Source organism: Nuphar pumila, chromosome 13 (genome assembly GCF_984573655.1).
Source record: "Nuphar pumila chromosome 13, dmNupPumi1.hap1.1, whole genome shotgun sequence".
NCBI classification, from domain to species: Eukaryota; Viridiplantae; Streptophyta; class Magnoliopsida; order Nymphaeales; family Nymphaeaceae; genus Nuphar; species Nuphar pumila.
In genome coordinates, this window is record NC_143261.1 from 19,197,945 (window position 1) to 19,215,703 (window position 17,759).

The 17,759-nt window shown below is 38.3% G+C and overlaps 1 protein-coding gene across 1 annotated transcript; it reads right to left on the reverse strand.

Annotated features, from left to right (window-relative positions):
- Positions 1 to 6,420: 6,420 nt before the first annotated feature.
- Positions 6,421 to 7,903, reverse strand: LOC149817995 (uncharacterized). The gene has a single exon (XM_089984718.1). The coding sequence runs from the start codon at positions 7,477 to 7,479 to the stop codon at positions 6,586 to 6,588; it is 894 nt and encodes a 297-aa protein (XP_089840844.1). The 5' UTR covers positions 7,480 to 7,903; the 3' UTR covers positions 6,421 to 6,585.
- Between the last annotated feature and the right edge of the window lie 9,856 nt (positions 7,904 to 17,759).

Genomic DNA, 17,759 nt, shown 5'->3' on the forward strand with positions numbered 1-17,759 from the left:
AACAAGTGAAAGGAAATAACCCCCATGGTTGTGTAAAAGTATCTCTAAACAAGATACTAAGATCAAGACCTTAATATTCTTGATAATAAACCTGGCACACATGCACAATAAGAACACTTTAGAACACTTGTGCACAAAAGCACAACTCACAAAAACTCACAAAGGCATAAAAAATATTGGAATCACTTTATTGAGTACTTGGGCTTTGACTCAAAGCCATGAGAAATACAAGAGGGGGAAGCCCCTATTTATAAGGAAACAAAGGAGCAACATAGGGGTCTCCCAAGAGAGTCGTTGGGAGCCCCCAACGGTCACATATGTGACCGTTGGAGGCTCTCCAACGACTCTTTGGGGAGCCTCCCTATGTGACACAAAAAAACAAAAAAACAAAAAGAAAAAAGAAAAAAGGAAAAGGAAAAAGCAAAGTTACAAGTATATTAAAAAATGAAATATGCGTAAAACAAGAATTTACAGAAATACCCTTTTGGGTGAATAATAAAATATATATATATATATATATATATATATATATATTTATATATATAGATATATAGATATATACATAGTATATATGTATATATATCTATATATATGAATATAAATATATATGAGATTACAAATATCGATACATAATTTAACACCCCCCTCAAACTTAGGGCAAGATGACCGAGAGTTTGCCAAGGAGAAAGTTGAATCTTGGGGCACATAAGGCTTTGGTGAAAAAACCTGCCAACTGATATTCTGAAGTAACATAAGGTAGATCAATGACTCTTTTTAAGTAGACTTCACGAACATAGTGACAGTCCATTTCAATATGCTTAGTCCGCTCATGGAAAATATGATTTTTGGCAATGTATATTGCACTCTTGTTATCACAACATAGCTTAGTGGGTCTTTCAATAGTGATCCCCATGTCTTCAAGCAGCTGATGAATCCATATAATTTACATGGCAGTAGTTGCCATGGCACGATATTCAGCTTCAGTCGAAGATAGAGAAACTTTTTGTTGCTTCTTATATCTCCATGAAATTAAAGAATCACCTAAGAATACACAAAAACCAGTGGTGGAGTGACGGTTATTTGGGTCACCTCCCCAATCAGAGTCAGTATAAGCAATTAATTTTAACTCAGAAGAGGATGACAGAAAAACTCTCTTATTAAGAGTACGCTTTAGGTATCTTACGACACATAAGACAACACTCATATGAATAGAAGTTGGTGCATGCTGAAACTGACTTGCCGTATGCACTGCATGTGAGATATTTGGTCTGGTAATACTTAGGTACATCAATGATCTTACAAGTTGTCTGTAGGGAGCAAGATCGGAGAGAAGAACACCATCATCAATCTTCATTTTAGCTCCTACTATAGCAGGAGTTTCACAAACTTTATCATCTGTAATACCTGACCTGTCAATAATCTCTGATGCAAGCTTAGTTTGAGATAAAAAATACCCTCTATGAGAGTATGCTACCGTAATACCCAAAAAATAAGTTAAAAAACCCAAGTCAGACATTTCAAACTTATCCTTTAAAATCGATTTTATGCATTTAATCCCTTTAGAATCACTTCCGGTTATAAGCATGTCATCCACATATAGAAGTAAAATAACAATCCCTGCATTAAATTTTCTAACAAACAAAGCAATATCAGTAAAACAGGATGAAAAACCATTTTCTAGCACTACGGAGTTAAACCTATCATACCAAGCCTTGGGGGCTTGTTTCAAACCATAAAGTTCTTTTCGAAGGCGAAGCACTTTTCCTTTAGGAGACTCCATTCCAGGAGGAGCATCCATATACACTTCTTCGTTTAGATCTCTGTTTAAAAAAGCATTTTTAACATCCATTTGATATATGTTCCACTTGTTGATTGAGACAACGGTTATAAGACATCGAACGATGACCATTCGAGCTACCAGAGCAAAGGTCTCTTTATAATCAATCCCATATTCTTGACTATATTATTTTGCAACTAAACGGGCCTTGTATCTCTCGAGGGACCCATCACTCTTAGTCTTAACCTTAAACACCCATCTATACCCTATTGCTTTCTTATCTTTAGGAAGGTCTTGAAATTCCCATGTCTTTGCTCTTCTTAGAACTTCAAGTTCATTATCCATAGCGACTATCTATTCCAGATATTTTCGTGCTTCCTCAAAGTTTCTAGGTTCTATGTAAGAGTGAATGACGCTTAGACAAGCTCTATATTTAGGTGAAAAAGACTCATATGAGATGAACCTAGAAGGGGATTTTCTCTGTCTTTCGGTCCTACGAAGGTTTTCCTCACTTTGAGGAGTAGTCCCACTAGCATCATCATATCTTTTGAGGGCACTTCTGAAAGTATTCCTATCTCTATGAGTGTAGGTTATGGGATCTCTATGTGGTTCCTCATTGACATGTTGATGAAACGTTGGGGGCACATAATTGGTTTCATTATTACTTGAGTCATTTTGATTCGACTCATCAGCACTAGTATCATCATCTTCAGTCAACAGATCAAACAAAAAAGAATAGTTTATATTCTCGTCATTAGATTCAAATTTTTTGAAACCACTAATATTTTACAAAAAGCTTACATTTCTGGAAACATATAATTTATCATTTTTAATATCATAACAATGAAAACCTTTTTTGAGTTTCGGAATAACCAAGAAAGGTACAAGGAATGACCTTGGGGGGGAGTTTGCCATTTTTATCAGTAAGGACAAAACATTTACATCAAAAAACCCTTAACCTGCTATAATCAGGTTCTTTTTCGTATAATTTTTCAAATGGGAAAACCTTGTTCAAGTTTTTTGATGGGAGTCTATTTATGAGATAGACTGATGTAAGGGCTGCCTCAGCCCAGAGTCTTTTCGGAATATTTTGTGAAATGAGCAAAGTTCGTGTTGTTTCAATAATATGCCTATGTTTTCGTTCAACCAACCCATTTTGTTGTGGGGTTTTAGGACAAGATTTTTGATAAAGAATACCATAATTTTCAAGATAACTTTTGAATTCATTGGAAAGATATTCGCCACCTGAATCGGTTCTAAGAATTTTTAAACTTCCATTGAGTTGATTTAAAATCATCATATGAAATGTTTTAAAAATCGAAAAAACTTTATGTTTATGTTTAAGAAAATATATCCAACTAAATCTAGTGTAATCGTCCACAAAGATAACATAGTATGAGAAACCTCCTTTAGATATCACCAGAGTCGGACCCCATACATCGAAGTGAATAATTTCAAAAGATTTTGTTGTAAACATGGATCTTTGAGAAAAAGGAAGACTTTTCATTTTCCCAAGAATACATTCATTACATACAAAATTTTCATTACAAAGATGCTTAATAAAAGGCAAATAAGAGATTTTAACAATGTTGGGATGACCCAACTCTTATGCCATACATGAATATCTTTGTTTTGAGCAATATTACAAAATTGGTTCTTGGGAATTTTGAGAAAATCAACATAGTAGAGGTCTCCTCTCCTAGAGCCTTCCCCAATCGCCTTCCCAGACTAGCGATCCTGTATCCAACATTTATTAGAAGAGAATTTTATATCGCAACCATAATCCGAGAGTTGAGAAACTGAGAGTAAATTTAAGTTAGTTTGGTATAAGATGAATTTTTGGAATAAAGAAGTCTTGCTTTTCAAAACTGCCCATTCATTTAATTTCAAGAGGTGTTCCATCCGCCGTTGAGACAAAAGATGAGAGAGAATTTTTAGAAAAATCAGAAAGAAAACAAAAACTTGGAGTCATGTGAAATGATGCACCGGAATCTAGGAGCCAAGATGTCTTACCGAGAGAAGAGGAGGATGACATAGCGGCTCCGAAAATGCCTCCTTTGAGAAGAGGTTGAAGAGCATCCACAATTTGTTGAAGGGAAAGAGACTCATTTGATGAAGAAGGTCGTTCTTCTGGTTGGGATGCCACAGCCGCGACAAGAATTTTCTTCCATTTGGGGCAAATGGGTTTGATATGCCCTGGTTCTTTACAAAAATGGCAAGTTAATTTGCTATAGTCTCTTTTGCCATATCGATCATTTCCTCCTTGTCCTTGATTTTTGAAATGGGAAGGTTTGTAGGCCTTCATATTATTCCCGGGCCTTGACACAACATTAACCACTTCATAATCATTTTGAGAAGGTGCAGCAAGGATGCTAGGATTATTTTTACTAATCCCCATATGGGTTTCCTCACCACTTAGCTTAGTGATAACATCTTCAATAGAGAGAGATGTGAAGGCGAATAGAAGAGAGGACCGAATTTGCTCAAATTCGGGTCTAAGACCATTTAAAAAATTGAAGAATCGATCTTCCTCTAGTTGTTTGTGTCTTAACTCGATTGCTTCTCCGCTCCATTTTGGTTCGAGCATAGCAAGCTCGTCCCAAATAGATGATAGTTCGGCAAAATATTCTCGAATAGACAAATCGTTTTGTTGAAGGGTCAATGCCTTCTTTTGGAGGTAATATTTGTGAGATAAGTCCCTTGAAATATACATTTTTTCAAGGTACAACCAAGCTTCAGAGGCCTTTTTGAACTTAATGATGTTGACGTTGATCTTAGTTTTTACGGATGAAAAAATTCAAGACAAGATTTTGAAGTTCTTTATCTTCCACTCATCATGCCTTTTGGAATAATCTTCTAGGTCTTTTTGCCTATCTTCACCTTCAAGAATCTTAATATCCCATTTTTCTATGATTGTAAGTTTGGGTTCGGGTTCCGATATTGAACCTTGAACGTATCCCCAAAGACCTTTCCCTTTGATATGAGCTTCCATATTGTCGTCCCAAACATGATAGTTCGAACCACTAAATTTAAAACCAAGGGAGAAGCGAGAGTCTTTTTCACCCATTAGAGAGGGAAGAAGATAGAAAATAACGCGTACCTCAAATGATTTTCAAATCTTTCTTGACAAAAGATGCTTCTAAAATATTGCCCGAAGGAGATGATCCACTTCAAAACTTCAATAACTTGAAGGCACGTTTTTCGAGACACAAAAAATGAAGAGATGCACAATCCTCCTTCTTCAACGAGGCTCTGATACCATGTAAAAGTATCTCCAAACAAGATACTAAAATCAAAACCTTAATATTCTTGATAATAAACCGGCACACATGCACAATAAGAACACTTTAGAACACTTGTGCACAAAAGCACAACTCACAAAAACTCACAAATGCATAAAGATAAAAAATATTGGAATCACTTTATTGAGCACTTGAGCTTTGACTCAAAGCCATGAGAAATACAAGAGGGGGAAGCCCCTATTTATAAGGAAACAAAGGAGCAACATAGGGGGCTCCCAAGAGAGTCGTTGGGAGCCTCCCTATGTGGCACAAAAAAACAAAAAAGAAAAAAGAAAAAAAAAGGAAAAGTAAAAAAAGAAAAGGAAAAAGCAAAGTTACAAGCATATTCCAGAATGAAATATGCGTAAAACAGGAATTTATAGAAATACCCTTTTGGGTGAATAAGAATATATATATATATATATGAGATTACAAATATCGATACATAATTTAACAGGTTGATATGTAGGGACACTGGTATGCCAAAACTGCTCCAACTACTCAATGGGTTCCAAGAAGCAAATGTAGCGATTGCAGGATGTTCATAGTAGAAAAGCAATGAAGACTTTAGCCTGAGTAGTATGACACAGTAAAGGAATCACAATTCTACATATAAGTCATTGAAGCAAAGATGATCTGAGTGCCCCTTACGAAGGTGCATGCACAGATTTTACAGAGTGGTCATAACCAGGAGGAAAAAAGAAAAAAGAAGAAGAGCTAATGGCAATTCTTTGCATCTGCAGCTAATAATAGTCAATTACATGCAGAAGAGACTAAAGAACATACCAATCTCTGGCAAACAAATCTCTCTTTCTTTTCTATTTCATGATATGGAGTTCAGCTGACAGACACAATATGTGTGTGTGTGTGCGTGTGAATAGATAAACGTTTAGTCTCCACATTACCACTTCATACCCTTTCTCCGCTCCTTCCTCTCTCTTTTACATCCTAGAGACGGTAACAAAGATTACAGGTTTTGAAGTAGCTTGATACGTATTTTCATGTGTTTTGTTTATAGGGCCTGACAATGGTTTATTTGTCTTGAAATTTAGACAGCATTCCAATATATCTAGCGTTTGTTGTATTTGAAATACAGCTAACACATGTCAGCATTATATCACATATTCTGTTAACCGGTACTTTCTCTATTTGGTCAACTGTTGAGAAATGCCTACTTTCAAATGGACATCTAAATTCCCCTACATAGGAAATGTTTTCAAAGTGAGAGATACTTTTAATATAAACAAGATGCCCATCTCGAGCCCAACTTCACCTTGCAGGAATGAAACACAAGAACACACATACATGCATATATGTAAGATATTATGGCAATTATTATCAAAAAGACCCGATGCCAATATATACCTTGGATGACACAAACAAATTCATTGATCTTTATCGGTCAATAAAATAATGGTATCTTACAAGGAATAAACAATAATCCAGCACGAGGATAAACAAGTAACAACCACTCCCTACAAATATTCTATGAGCACCAAATCAGAAGGCAATGGATGGTGGGCATGACTACTCGGTCTTCCAAGCATACAAGATGAGTGAGAAGCCTAAAGACGCCTGCGACTGCTTCTCCCTGAGTCTGTGCCATAGCAACACAGAAGAAGGATCAGAGTTGTGGCTAGACCCCAACTTCTCCGCAGAAAGGGCGGTCTGGAACATGAACACTGCACTCCCCATCGTCTGCCCAAACAGCCAATTATGCACATCCCAGAAAACCTCAACAGGGAGCCCATCAACCAATATGGTCTGGTTCCCCCGGAACTTCCATGCCAGCCTCTTCACCTGCATAACCATCCTCTTATCGATCCGGATCGACAGGCACGGCTCTTCGAGCCCGGCTGTCTCGCATTCTATGGCGACATCATGAACCCCTCCATCGTTGCAGAACTGCGCCCTGGTGCAGTAGACGCTCTTGCCGAAGACGTGCTCCCTCTTCGCGACGGACACCGAGCTCGAATCAGGCGAGCTCGCGTTAGCCTTCTTGCACGCCTCCTTGCGCAAATCGCCGAGGAGGAGCACCATTTCGCAATTGACGACCAGGGCGAGGTAGTAGCCATCCAGAGGCTCGGGGCCAGACCCAAATCTCGCAGAAGACAAGTCCCAAAACACGTCTACCTTGTCGCCCCCGTCGACGTCGTGCGTCCTGCAACCTTTCCTCTTGGAGAAGATCCACGGCTTGAATTCCACCTTGCAGATGATGGTATCATCTATACCCACGCTCATAGCCTGGCCCATCATGCTCTTGCTCCATGTAACCGTGATCAAGATAGGGCGGCCACGGACCATGCTCTGATACAAACATGTTACCAAATTCTGCGCCGTCTGCCTCCCGCTAGACGAAGACGACGAGAAATCGGCAATCTGAACTCTACTCTCCCCAAAACAAGAAGGGAAATCCCTCATTGTGCGTCCCACCTTATCGAACCCACACCAATTCCGAAATATAGGAATGTTTGTTATGGTAACGATGGTGATGCTGGTGATTGTGGTTTTTTGGTTGGAAGGAGAACACAAACTGTATAACAGCAACAGCTGCAACAATTCAAGTTGTAAATGACAAAGGATGGAAACCCCACTTCAGATTTTTCTCTTTCTTCTGCAAATGGGTACCTTGCCTTTTGATTTCTCTCCAACTAACCAAATGAAAGTACCAGCACAATCACATCGCATCGCATAATTGAGGGTCTCACCTTATTCCTCGCAGTATATCCACAAGGGGTTTCGCTTTCTGGAAGCAAGATTTTATCAACTAGGTGGCGGAGATGGACAAGCCTCTGCAGAAAGGGGGACAAAGAGGAAGGAAGGAGAAAGCAATGCGTGTGAGGATGGTGATGGTGTCAGCTTTTGTGCGGGTAGATTTATTAGGGGTTTTTTACTTTCACTCACTCAACCGAAAACCACCGAACCAAAATCCATAGGAAAGATAGAAGAAAGAGACGGGCGGATTAGAAAAGCATGGGGGACAACAATCTGGGAGAAGGGGAATGTAAAAAGATCGGCACTGGGGTCTCCATGAGTTGGCTGGAAAGATAGGTAGGCCACAGTGAAGAAGGGAACCAAGGCATATTTCTCTCTCTCTCTCTCTCTCTCTCTCTCATCAGACCGACACTTCCACGAGTAAGCAGAAGCTCTACTTCCATTGTAGAGCACAAGGACACGATACTTTATTTTCTACAAATTTTTTAAAATTATTCGAATAGACACGTCACGGACACGGACACGGACACGGACGCGGACACGGACACGGACACAGAATAAGTTGGAGTATTCCCAAGCTAATAGTTTTTTTTTTGTTTTAAAGAGAAAACTAGGCCAACCCCTACCAGTTTATTTGAAATATGGAGATAGTATTTACATAGAAGGAAGGTACGTGACGACTCCTGGGAGTAAAGGGTAAGCCTCTGAGTTTTCCTATCGTAAGTACAGCAGGCAGAACCAATCTTTTGCACCATTTTGTTGAATTAGATTCCCAGCTTGCTTTGTTGAAAAAGATTGAGGGAGCCACCTACGAAAAACAGTGTGGGTCAGTTGCATGAAGCAACACAGAATGTGAAAGGCCACTACACACGCAACACCTGGCTCATACATATCTACAACTCTTAACTGGATGCTAATGAGAGGGTTGTGTATGTTCGCCCCCGATGATTCACTGAATCCCACGTCCTCGGGGGATCGAATGAGCGCCACGTATTCATGCACATGGAGCTCGTATTCCCGTGTATGTTGACATAACTTTGCATCGGACTCTGGTGCTGTTGCAAAGACTTAATCACCCTTACTTGCTTTTCTTGCCCTGAAATGACGGTTCGAGGAAATGACAAAAATATCCTCCATTCAAAAGTTGTGAAACGACGGGTGGGGAAAAGGACAAAAAAGTCTTCCTTCCAGAAAATTTGATGTTAACCATTTAAAGTGGAGACGTTCGCCTGCGCCATCTGCTGTAACAGTGCTCCCATTATCAACGTTCCAGTGTTACAAAACATTCCAGTGTCTTCTCTTCATTACTGCTGTTGTTAGGCATCATGGAAGAAAGCAATGATTCACAAACATTCCAACCAGTGCCATTAAGGCACAGTGAGTAGCTTTTCATCTCATCATGCTATCGATGAAGAAGACATGTCGTCTTGTGTGCCATTAAGGCATTGTTTGGTTATTGCAGATAGATCTTGTTATTACGAAGGTTGGAAACTTATCGATATTTGTAAGATGCTGGGACCTGTTGACAAGAACGCTTGTTTGCAGATGCTAGGAAGGGCCTCTACCCCATCAGGTATCCTACAGTCACTCATCATATGCATTGTATCTCAAACCGCTGTATTAGTAACAGACTCTCGTTTTTGTGAGATACATTTTTGTTAGTTAATATCGATTTGTTTGCTATTATGTTCAAGTTCTTCCTTATCGATTTGTAATTTATTGTGCGATATATTTATCGACCTTTTAGATAGTATGTTTTTGTATCGTCGAGTTATAAGTTATAAAAACTGATCTGCCGTATCGATTTTCAATATCTGACAAATCGCTATACATATCGTTTTGTAAGATATTATATGTTTTGTAATATGTATTTGTAAGATATTTGTACACAGACTTTGAAAACGTTTGGGTGCAGAAACACATCTTGACACGCATGGCGGGGCGATTTTCGCATGCATATCGTTGCTCTCTCAGCGACTTCTATTGAACTCGCTTTAGAGCTTCGTGGATATTATGAGAGCGTTATCGTCAACACACATGTACGACATGTTTATTTTATTGGCATGGTAAGCGACACGTCGATGCTCAGCACAAGCAAACATCAAATCGCACTTGCTTTGATACTTTCATTCATTAAATCATTGCTTTGACTTGCGTAACCCTAGTGGTATCCGTTCTTATATGCATCCTGATTAAATCGTAGTAAACCTATGCCGCTTGCTAACGGAAATTGATATATTGCTTACAAAACATTCCACTGTCTTCTTTTATTTGTCGTTGTTGTTAGGCATTAAGGAAGAAAGCAATGATGCACAAACATTCCAACCAGTTTCATCAAGGCGGCGTGAGTAGCTTCCCAGCATCATGCTATCGATGAAGAAGGCATGTCGTCTTGTGTGTCATTAAGGCTTTATTTGGTTATTGCAGGTAGATCTTGTTCTTACGAAGGTTGGAAACTTATCGATATTTGTAAGACGTTGGGACCTGTTGACAGGAATGCTTGTTTGCAGATGCTAGGAAGGGCCTCTACCCCATCAGGTATCCTACATTCACTCATCAATCATGCATATATGGGTTGTAATGTTGCCAAATAATTTTATAGTGACTCAATCATGCATATATGTGTTCTAACGCTGTCAATATTTTTTTATATTGATTCAATCATGAATATATGTGTTCTAAGCTTGTCAAAAAATATTATAGTGATTCACTCATGCATATATGTGTTCTATTGCTGTCAAAAAAAAATCTTAGACATTGAATCATGCATATATTTGTGATTAAATATATGTGTTCTAAGGTTGTCAAAAAAAATCATAGTGATTCAATCATGCATATATGTGTTCTAAGGCTACCAAAAAAATTTCATAGTGACTCAATCTTGCATATATGTATTCTAAGGCTCTCATAAAAAAAAATCATAGTGATTCAATCATGCAAAAAAGTGTTATAAGGCTGTCAAAAAAATATCATAGTGGTTCAATATTGATTATATGTGTTCTGAGGTTGTCAAAAAAAAAATAATAGTGATTCAATCATGCATAAATATGTTCTAAGCTTTTGAAAAAAAAAATTATAGTGATTCAATCATGCATATATGTGTTTTACCGCTGTAAAAAATTTTTATAGTGATTTAATTATGCATATATGTGTTCTAAGTTTGTAAAAAAAAATTATAGTGATTCAATCATGCATATATGTGTTCTACGGTTGTCAAAAAAATTCTAGTGATTCAATCTTGCATATATTTGTTCTAATGTTGTCAAAAAAAAATCATAGTGATTCAATCAAGCATATATGTCTTCTAAGGTTGTCAAAAAAAATTCATAGTGATTTAATCAAGCATATATATGTTCTAAGTTTGTCAAAAAAACTTCATAGTGATTCAATCATGCATATATGTGTTCTAATGCTTTCAAATAGAGAAATGACAATAATGATTTCAAAAGGCAAGTGGAGGTGTCGGGAACGCGAAAGATTTGCTGGAGAAGAAGTTGACTGGAGGTGTATGGCGATTTGTGGTTATCGTTGAATAGCGATCTGTGGCATCGCAGCACAGTGATTGACAGTCCTACGCTGCGATGCTACACATCGCAGCACACTTGAACAATCATTCGCATCACGCTAAGATTGACAGTCCAACAATAATCAACAACGTTCTACGCTGCGATGCCACATATCGCTATCCACGTGTGATTAGACATTCGAACAATACCCAAAAATCACTATGCTGCGATGCCACAGATCACTCTCTGACTCAAAGCATGAAGCTAATTAATTGATTGCATTTAAAAAAAATATAAATACGGCTTTTCGCATGCTGCCTTTTTTTTATAACCGCCGCCAAATTAAATGCTTGCGTTCGAAGTATTCAAAAATACGTCTTTCCATGCCGCTCATTAAGTTTTAAATATTCAAAAATACGTTTTCCACGTGTGATTTGACATTCGAACAATACCCATAAATCACTATGCTGCGATGCCACAAATCTCTCTCCGACTCAAAGCACGAAGTATCCAGCGATGGCAACAAATCCTTTCCTTATCTATTGATTATTTGCATCGCTGTAATCAGCGATGGCAAACAATCGCTGTATTTGTCTTCGCCAATACTTTGTGCGCTATTCTTTCGAGGAGAAGACAAATACAGCGATTGCGAAGACAAAGATCTCTGTAAAAGTAATTTTAATTGTAATCATTGCATTTTTGGAAAAATGAGAAGCTTGACTTTTGAACAAAGATCTACGTTTACAAACAAATCTTTTGAACTTGTGCACTCGGATTTATGCTGTGATGCCACAGATCGCTCTCCGACTCAAAGCACGAAGTATCCAGCGATGGCAACAAATCCTTTCCTTATCTATTGCTTATTTGCATCGCTGTAATCAGCGATGGCAAACAATCGCTGTATTTGTCTTCGCCAATACTTTGTGCGCTATTCTTTCGAGGACCGACACCCGTAGTATCTAAGGGAGGATTTGCTTACTATGTTATTTTTTTTATGATTATTCAAGATTTTGTTGGATATACTTCCTTAAACATAAGCATGAAGTCTTTGCATCGTTTAAGACATATCATATGATGATTAAAAATCAATTTAATGATAATTTAAAAATCTTTAGAGTTGATTTCGGAGGAGAGTATCTTTCAAATGATTTTAAAAACTATCTTGAAAACCATAGAATAGTTCATCATAGATCTTGTCCAAAAACACCACAACAAAACAGTCTAGCTGAAAGAAAACATAGGTATATTATTGAAACAACTAGAACTTTACTCATTTCTCAAAACATTCCAAAAAGTTTTTGGGCCGAGGCGGCTCTTACATCCGTTTATCTTATAAATCACTTTTCTTCAAAAAATCTAAACAAAACTTCAGCTTTTAAAATTTTATACCAAAAGGAACCCGACTAAAATAGGTTAAGAATCTTTGGATATAAATGTTTTGTCCTTACCGACAAAAATGACAAACTCTCACCAAAAGTCATTCCTTATACATTTCTTGGATATTCTGAAACTCAAAAAAGATTTAGATGCTATGATGTTAAGAACGACAAACTATATGTTTCTAGGAATGTGACTTTCTTAGGAAACGTTAGTGGTTTTGAGAAGGATGAATCCCATAAAGAGAATATGGATTACTCTTTCTTGTTTAAGTTACTATCTAGAAATGATGATATTTTTAGTGATGATGAACTCAATTAGTTTAGTAAAAAAAAAAATATAGATGAAGACAACCATCCTTCTTATCAACCTACTAATCCTCCCATAGAGGAAAGTTTATTTATTACCGAGACCCAAAGTCGGAAAGATGTAATAATAAAGAATTAAACAATAAAAGAATTTCACGTTACCGCAACTCATTATACAATTACAACAAATGTATAGCGTGATAAAAATGAAAATCTAGAAGGGAGAAATAGAAGGGAGAGAGAGAGAGTAAGAGGGTTGATGTTCATGGCCTCCTCCAGGGGAGATTTCCTTTTCGGATAATCCTCCAGTGCAGAGACTGGGTCTTAAATAATCATCTTCGGGGCACTTAAGTCTTTACAACCACTCATTTTCAAGAATCGTCATTTTTTTTTGCACCATTGGAGGAGAGGGTACTTAAGTCTTTGCAATCGCATCAAACTCCGACGCTAATTAATGCTGACAAACATGGGGATACGAGACGCACATGCTTACATACGTGGTGCTCTTTGGGACCCCCGATCATGAGATGTAGCTAACTGCCCTGTTCGGGGGGGGGGGGAACATATAACCTGCTTCGCTAATATTGAATCAAGGACTGGGTGATGGGCATTCTCAAAAGATATATTAAGGGCACGTTTGAAAGAGAGAAACTCTCGTAAGAAAAGAAAGTTTTGCCTATCATAGTTTTTTATACGAGAAGTTATCCAAACCAAAGTTTTTCTCTTGTTTGTATGGTATGAGAAAAACAAAGTGGGAAAATGTAAAAAAATGAGAGAAGAGGAGGGTGGTGGTAGTGATGGTGGTGGAGAATGTAAAAAAAAAAAATTCTCTTGGTAGGAAACATTCCTCCACCACCCCCCTTTTATAAAGTGTAATTTTTAGAAAAAAACTCTCTCGGTGAAAAAGTCTTTCGTTTGTATGAATTTTTCATTTTGCATCACTTTTTCTGCATCTTTCTCGCTTCCATGCTTCCATAAGTGCCGTAAAGAAGTATGAGATATCTATGGATCCAACTAAAATGAGATTCTATGACCATCCTCAAGATGATCAGTTCTTTTGCAATCATCCAGTTAATACCCTTGGACTAGGGGTGGGCAACCGGCCCGGCAGCCCGATGGGCCAAGCCAACCCGGCCCGCCAAGGGCCGGGTTTGGGCAATGATTTTATGCCTGGGCTCGTTAGGTACCGGGCTGAAACATTATATACGTGGGCCAGGTTCAGGCTGTCTCGATGGACCTAAGTTATGTATTAATTTTTTTAATAATATAATTTTTTTTTAAATTTACTATTACATAATAACTTGGATAACTATTGTTATTTACCTAATTACTTACATTTTGCTATTTTGTTAATTATTACTATTTACCCAATTAGTTGCACTAATTAAGAATTAGTTGCATAGGAACTTACTATTCTCTCGTTAACCCATAATTTCAGTCAAGCATTTATACATTTTAAGATTGGGTCAGGCCATGCCCGCTTCACATTGGCCCATTGGGGTGGGTCAATGAGCCCGGCCATGGGCTTTTATTCAAACCCGAGCCCATTAAGAACCAGACTAAAACCTGGCCCGTTAATAAACGGGTCAGGCCATTGACCGGGCCGGCCCGATGCCCACCCCTACCTTAGAGGGGTTCAAAGCATGAAGAATTGATGGCCCTACATAGGACGTATGAAGTTACTATTGGAACATGTTTCTGATTAATAGCACCAGAAGAGACGGCAGTGATTGGGGATACATTCATTGTTTTGATGGATGTAGTACATTTTTAAGATGAACTACATCCAAGGTGATTATGACGTGATCCTCACTCAAAGAGATATTGATGTAAGGTAATGTAATGTTTGAGTGTGCGGAATGAATCGGTAGAAAAATGTGGTTTTTCACTGTATGGTAGGTATGCCATTGGACCTGAGAAAAATGAAAATCTGCCCAACCTGTCTCATTTCGGGGCGGGGATGAAGAACATGAAATGGAAAATGAAGGTGAAAATCAAAACCCGTGCAGGGATTAACTTACTCTTTTTCCACCCTGCCTTGCTCCCAATCCTGGTTATTTAAAATTACTAATATGCTCTTAATATTTTATAAAATAATATTTAATCTCTTATATATATATATATATATATTTGTTTCGTGAACCTAAGTTTCACGCCTTAGTTCTTTCCTTTCTTCTTCCTCTAACGAGTCTAACTCACTTACATAGAAATCACAGTCGATGGGAGAGAAATGGTGATCCATCCAAACCTAGCTCATTTGTGGCAGAGACGAAGGACATGGAACATGAATGAAGGTGAAAATCAAAACCCTTGCAAGAATGAAGTGCAAAATTTTGAGCTGGGGGTGGGGACAAAGAGCTTGTCTCTCACACCAACCCGATCCACTGTCATCCTTAAGTGCAGACTTCACTCACCTAGGGCTGTCAATGGGTCAGGTTTGCATTGAGTACTCAACTGACTCAAACCTAAATTTTTAGGTATGAGCATAAAAGTATTCATCCCAATAATATTTGGGTGGACCTGAACTTGACCCGAGCAATATGCGGGTTGGGTTTAGACTATGATTTTTACAAAGTACCCGACCCAACTCAGCTTTTTTTTCTGGAAATGAGACTTGACTCGAATGTTTTATATGTATTTTTAGGAAAAAATAAACTATAACAGTAATATGAACCGGCATTTAAAAATTTATTTTCCTGACCTGACAATTTGTTATTTAGGCAGATTCGGATACACCTTGATGAGACAGGTACCTGACCCGTTGACAGCCCTGGCATTACCCACCCACGTCATTTTCGCCAATTTACATCGAATTGGATATTTGTCCAAAGATACAAAGTCGGTCCGCCTCTTCTAAAAAATCAGCCAATTTTTTATTCAATCAGCAGAATATGCCAGCACTGAGCTGATTTTCCCCCTAATCAATTCATTTATGTGATTAGAAAAGAAATATTTATAGAGCATAAAACCTAATAAACTATAATTTTTTAAAAATCAGTTGAATCAATAGATTTGGCCAGAATCAGCCTGATTCTACCCCAGTTAGGGGTGGCAAAACCTGACAGGACCGGCCAACCGGCCTCTTAGGCGGGTTCGGGTTGGGCTTAAACCAACCCGTTTAATAAACGGGTCGACCCGCGTAACCCGTTTATTAAACAGGTCGGGTTCGGGTTGGGGGTATGCCAACCCGGCTGACCCGTTTAATAAACGGGTTAGGCGGGTGGGTCAACCCGCCAACCTGTCTGCCAACCCGCCAACCCGACCCGTCAACCCTTCGACCCACCAACCCGACCCGCGAACCTGAGAACCCGTTTACCCAACCCAACCCAACCCATTTATTAAATGGGTTGGTGGGTCGTGTCGGGTTACCCGTTTATTAAACGGGTCGGGTTCGTGTTTCCCACAGCCGACCCGTTTAATAAACGGGTCGGGTTCGGGTTGAGGTATGCTGACCTGCCAACCCGTCGGGTCGACCCGCCAACCTGACACGATTACCACCCCTACCCTCAGTCAATTCACTTATATGTGTATGGAAAATACATTTATAAAAAGTAAAATTAAATAAAAAATCAATATTTGAAATGGTTTCATTAAAAATGATCCGATCCGATTCAACTTGAACTGATATTATCGATTTTCTTAAAAAACCATTCACTTAGTGAATTTAACAACATAGAATGAGATTACATGTGTACATATGTGTGGGATAAGAATTGCTGCCCTGTAGTTTAGCGTGCTCAATTTAGTGAGAATCGACTATTGGATCATATTTTTTTTTGATAAAAAAATATATTTTTATGAGTCGGAAAAATTTGATGCTTTCATAGCCATTGATTTTGAATCACTGAAAAAACTTGTATACAGGTCAGATTCGGGTGATCCAAAAGCCTGTTCCCATTAAACAAAACCTATAGATGGTGTTAGATGTAAGAAAAAAAATACCAAAAAACTACAAATTTTGAAGGGGCAGAACCAGCGCATTACTCTCTCTATATATAATATATATTGGTCAACGCTGATGGGCCCATAACTTTGATGGGTCAGTCCAACCAGTTCCGCAGCCTAGCACGTTCATTATTTTGACTGATCTTTCAATACCTATACTATGGCTTATTATGAATCACATAAATCATGTATGCCATCTATGACTATAATTAGGTCTTTCCATACCAAACCATCGGAGCTTAGCCTGTTCAAGTTCTAAGCTCGACTCTCATTATGGTTAAAACCAAGCTACAGCTCGGGCTCGGGCTCGGGCTCGGGCTCAAGGTCGTGATTAGCTGAGGAACCAGAGCTCGCCCTTGCTCCCATTTAAAAGAATTTATTCCTATATTTTTCAATCTAATGACAAGTTGATTTGAACACTTAGCCTTCTCTTTTGGAAGCCACATCCTTTTCATCAACTACTCATGCTATATTTCGTATATATAAAAATACTGTTTTATCTTTTCAAATGAGAACATGAGCCGACCAAAGTCGAAATCCCCGAGTTTATGTTTGGCTCATGTAATTCACAAGCAGCTTGTTGCTTGGCTCACCAAGTTTAATCACGAGTTTAAGGGCACGTTTGGAAGTGAGAAAGATGTAAGAAAAGTGATGCAAAATGGAAAAAATTACAAATTTTCTAACCCTTTCAAACTAGAGACTTTTCAGCTGATTGAGTTTTTCTAAAAAAAGTACACTTTTTGATAGGAAACATTCTTCCATAGAAGGGTGGAGGAATGTTTCCTACCAAGGGAAAAATTATTTTTACTCTCCCCACCACCTATCTCACCACATCTCATCATCACCACCA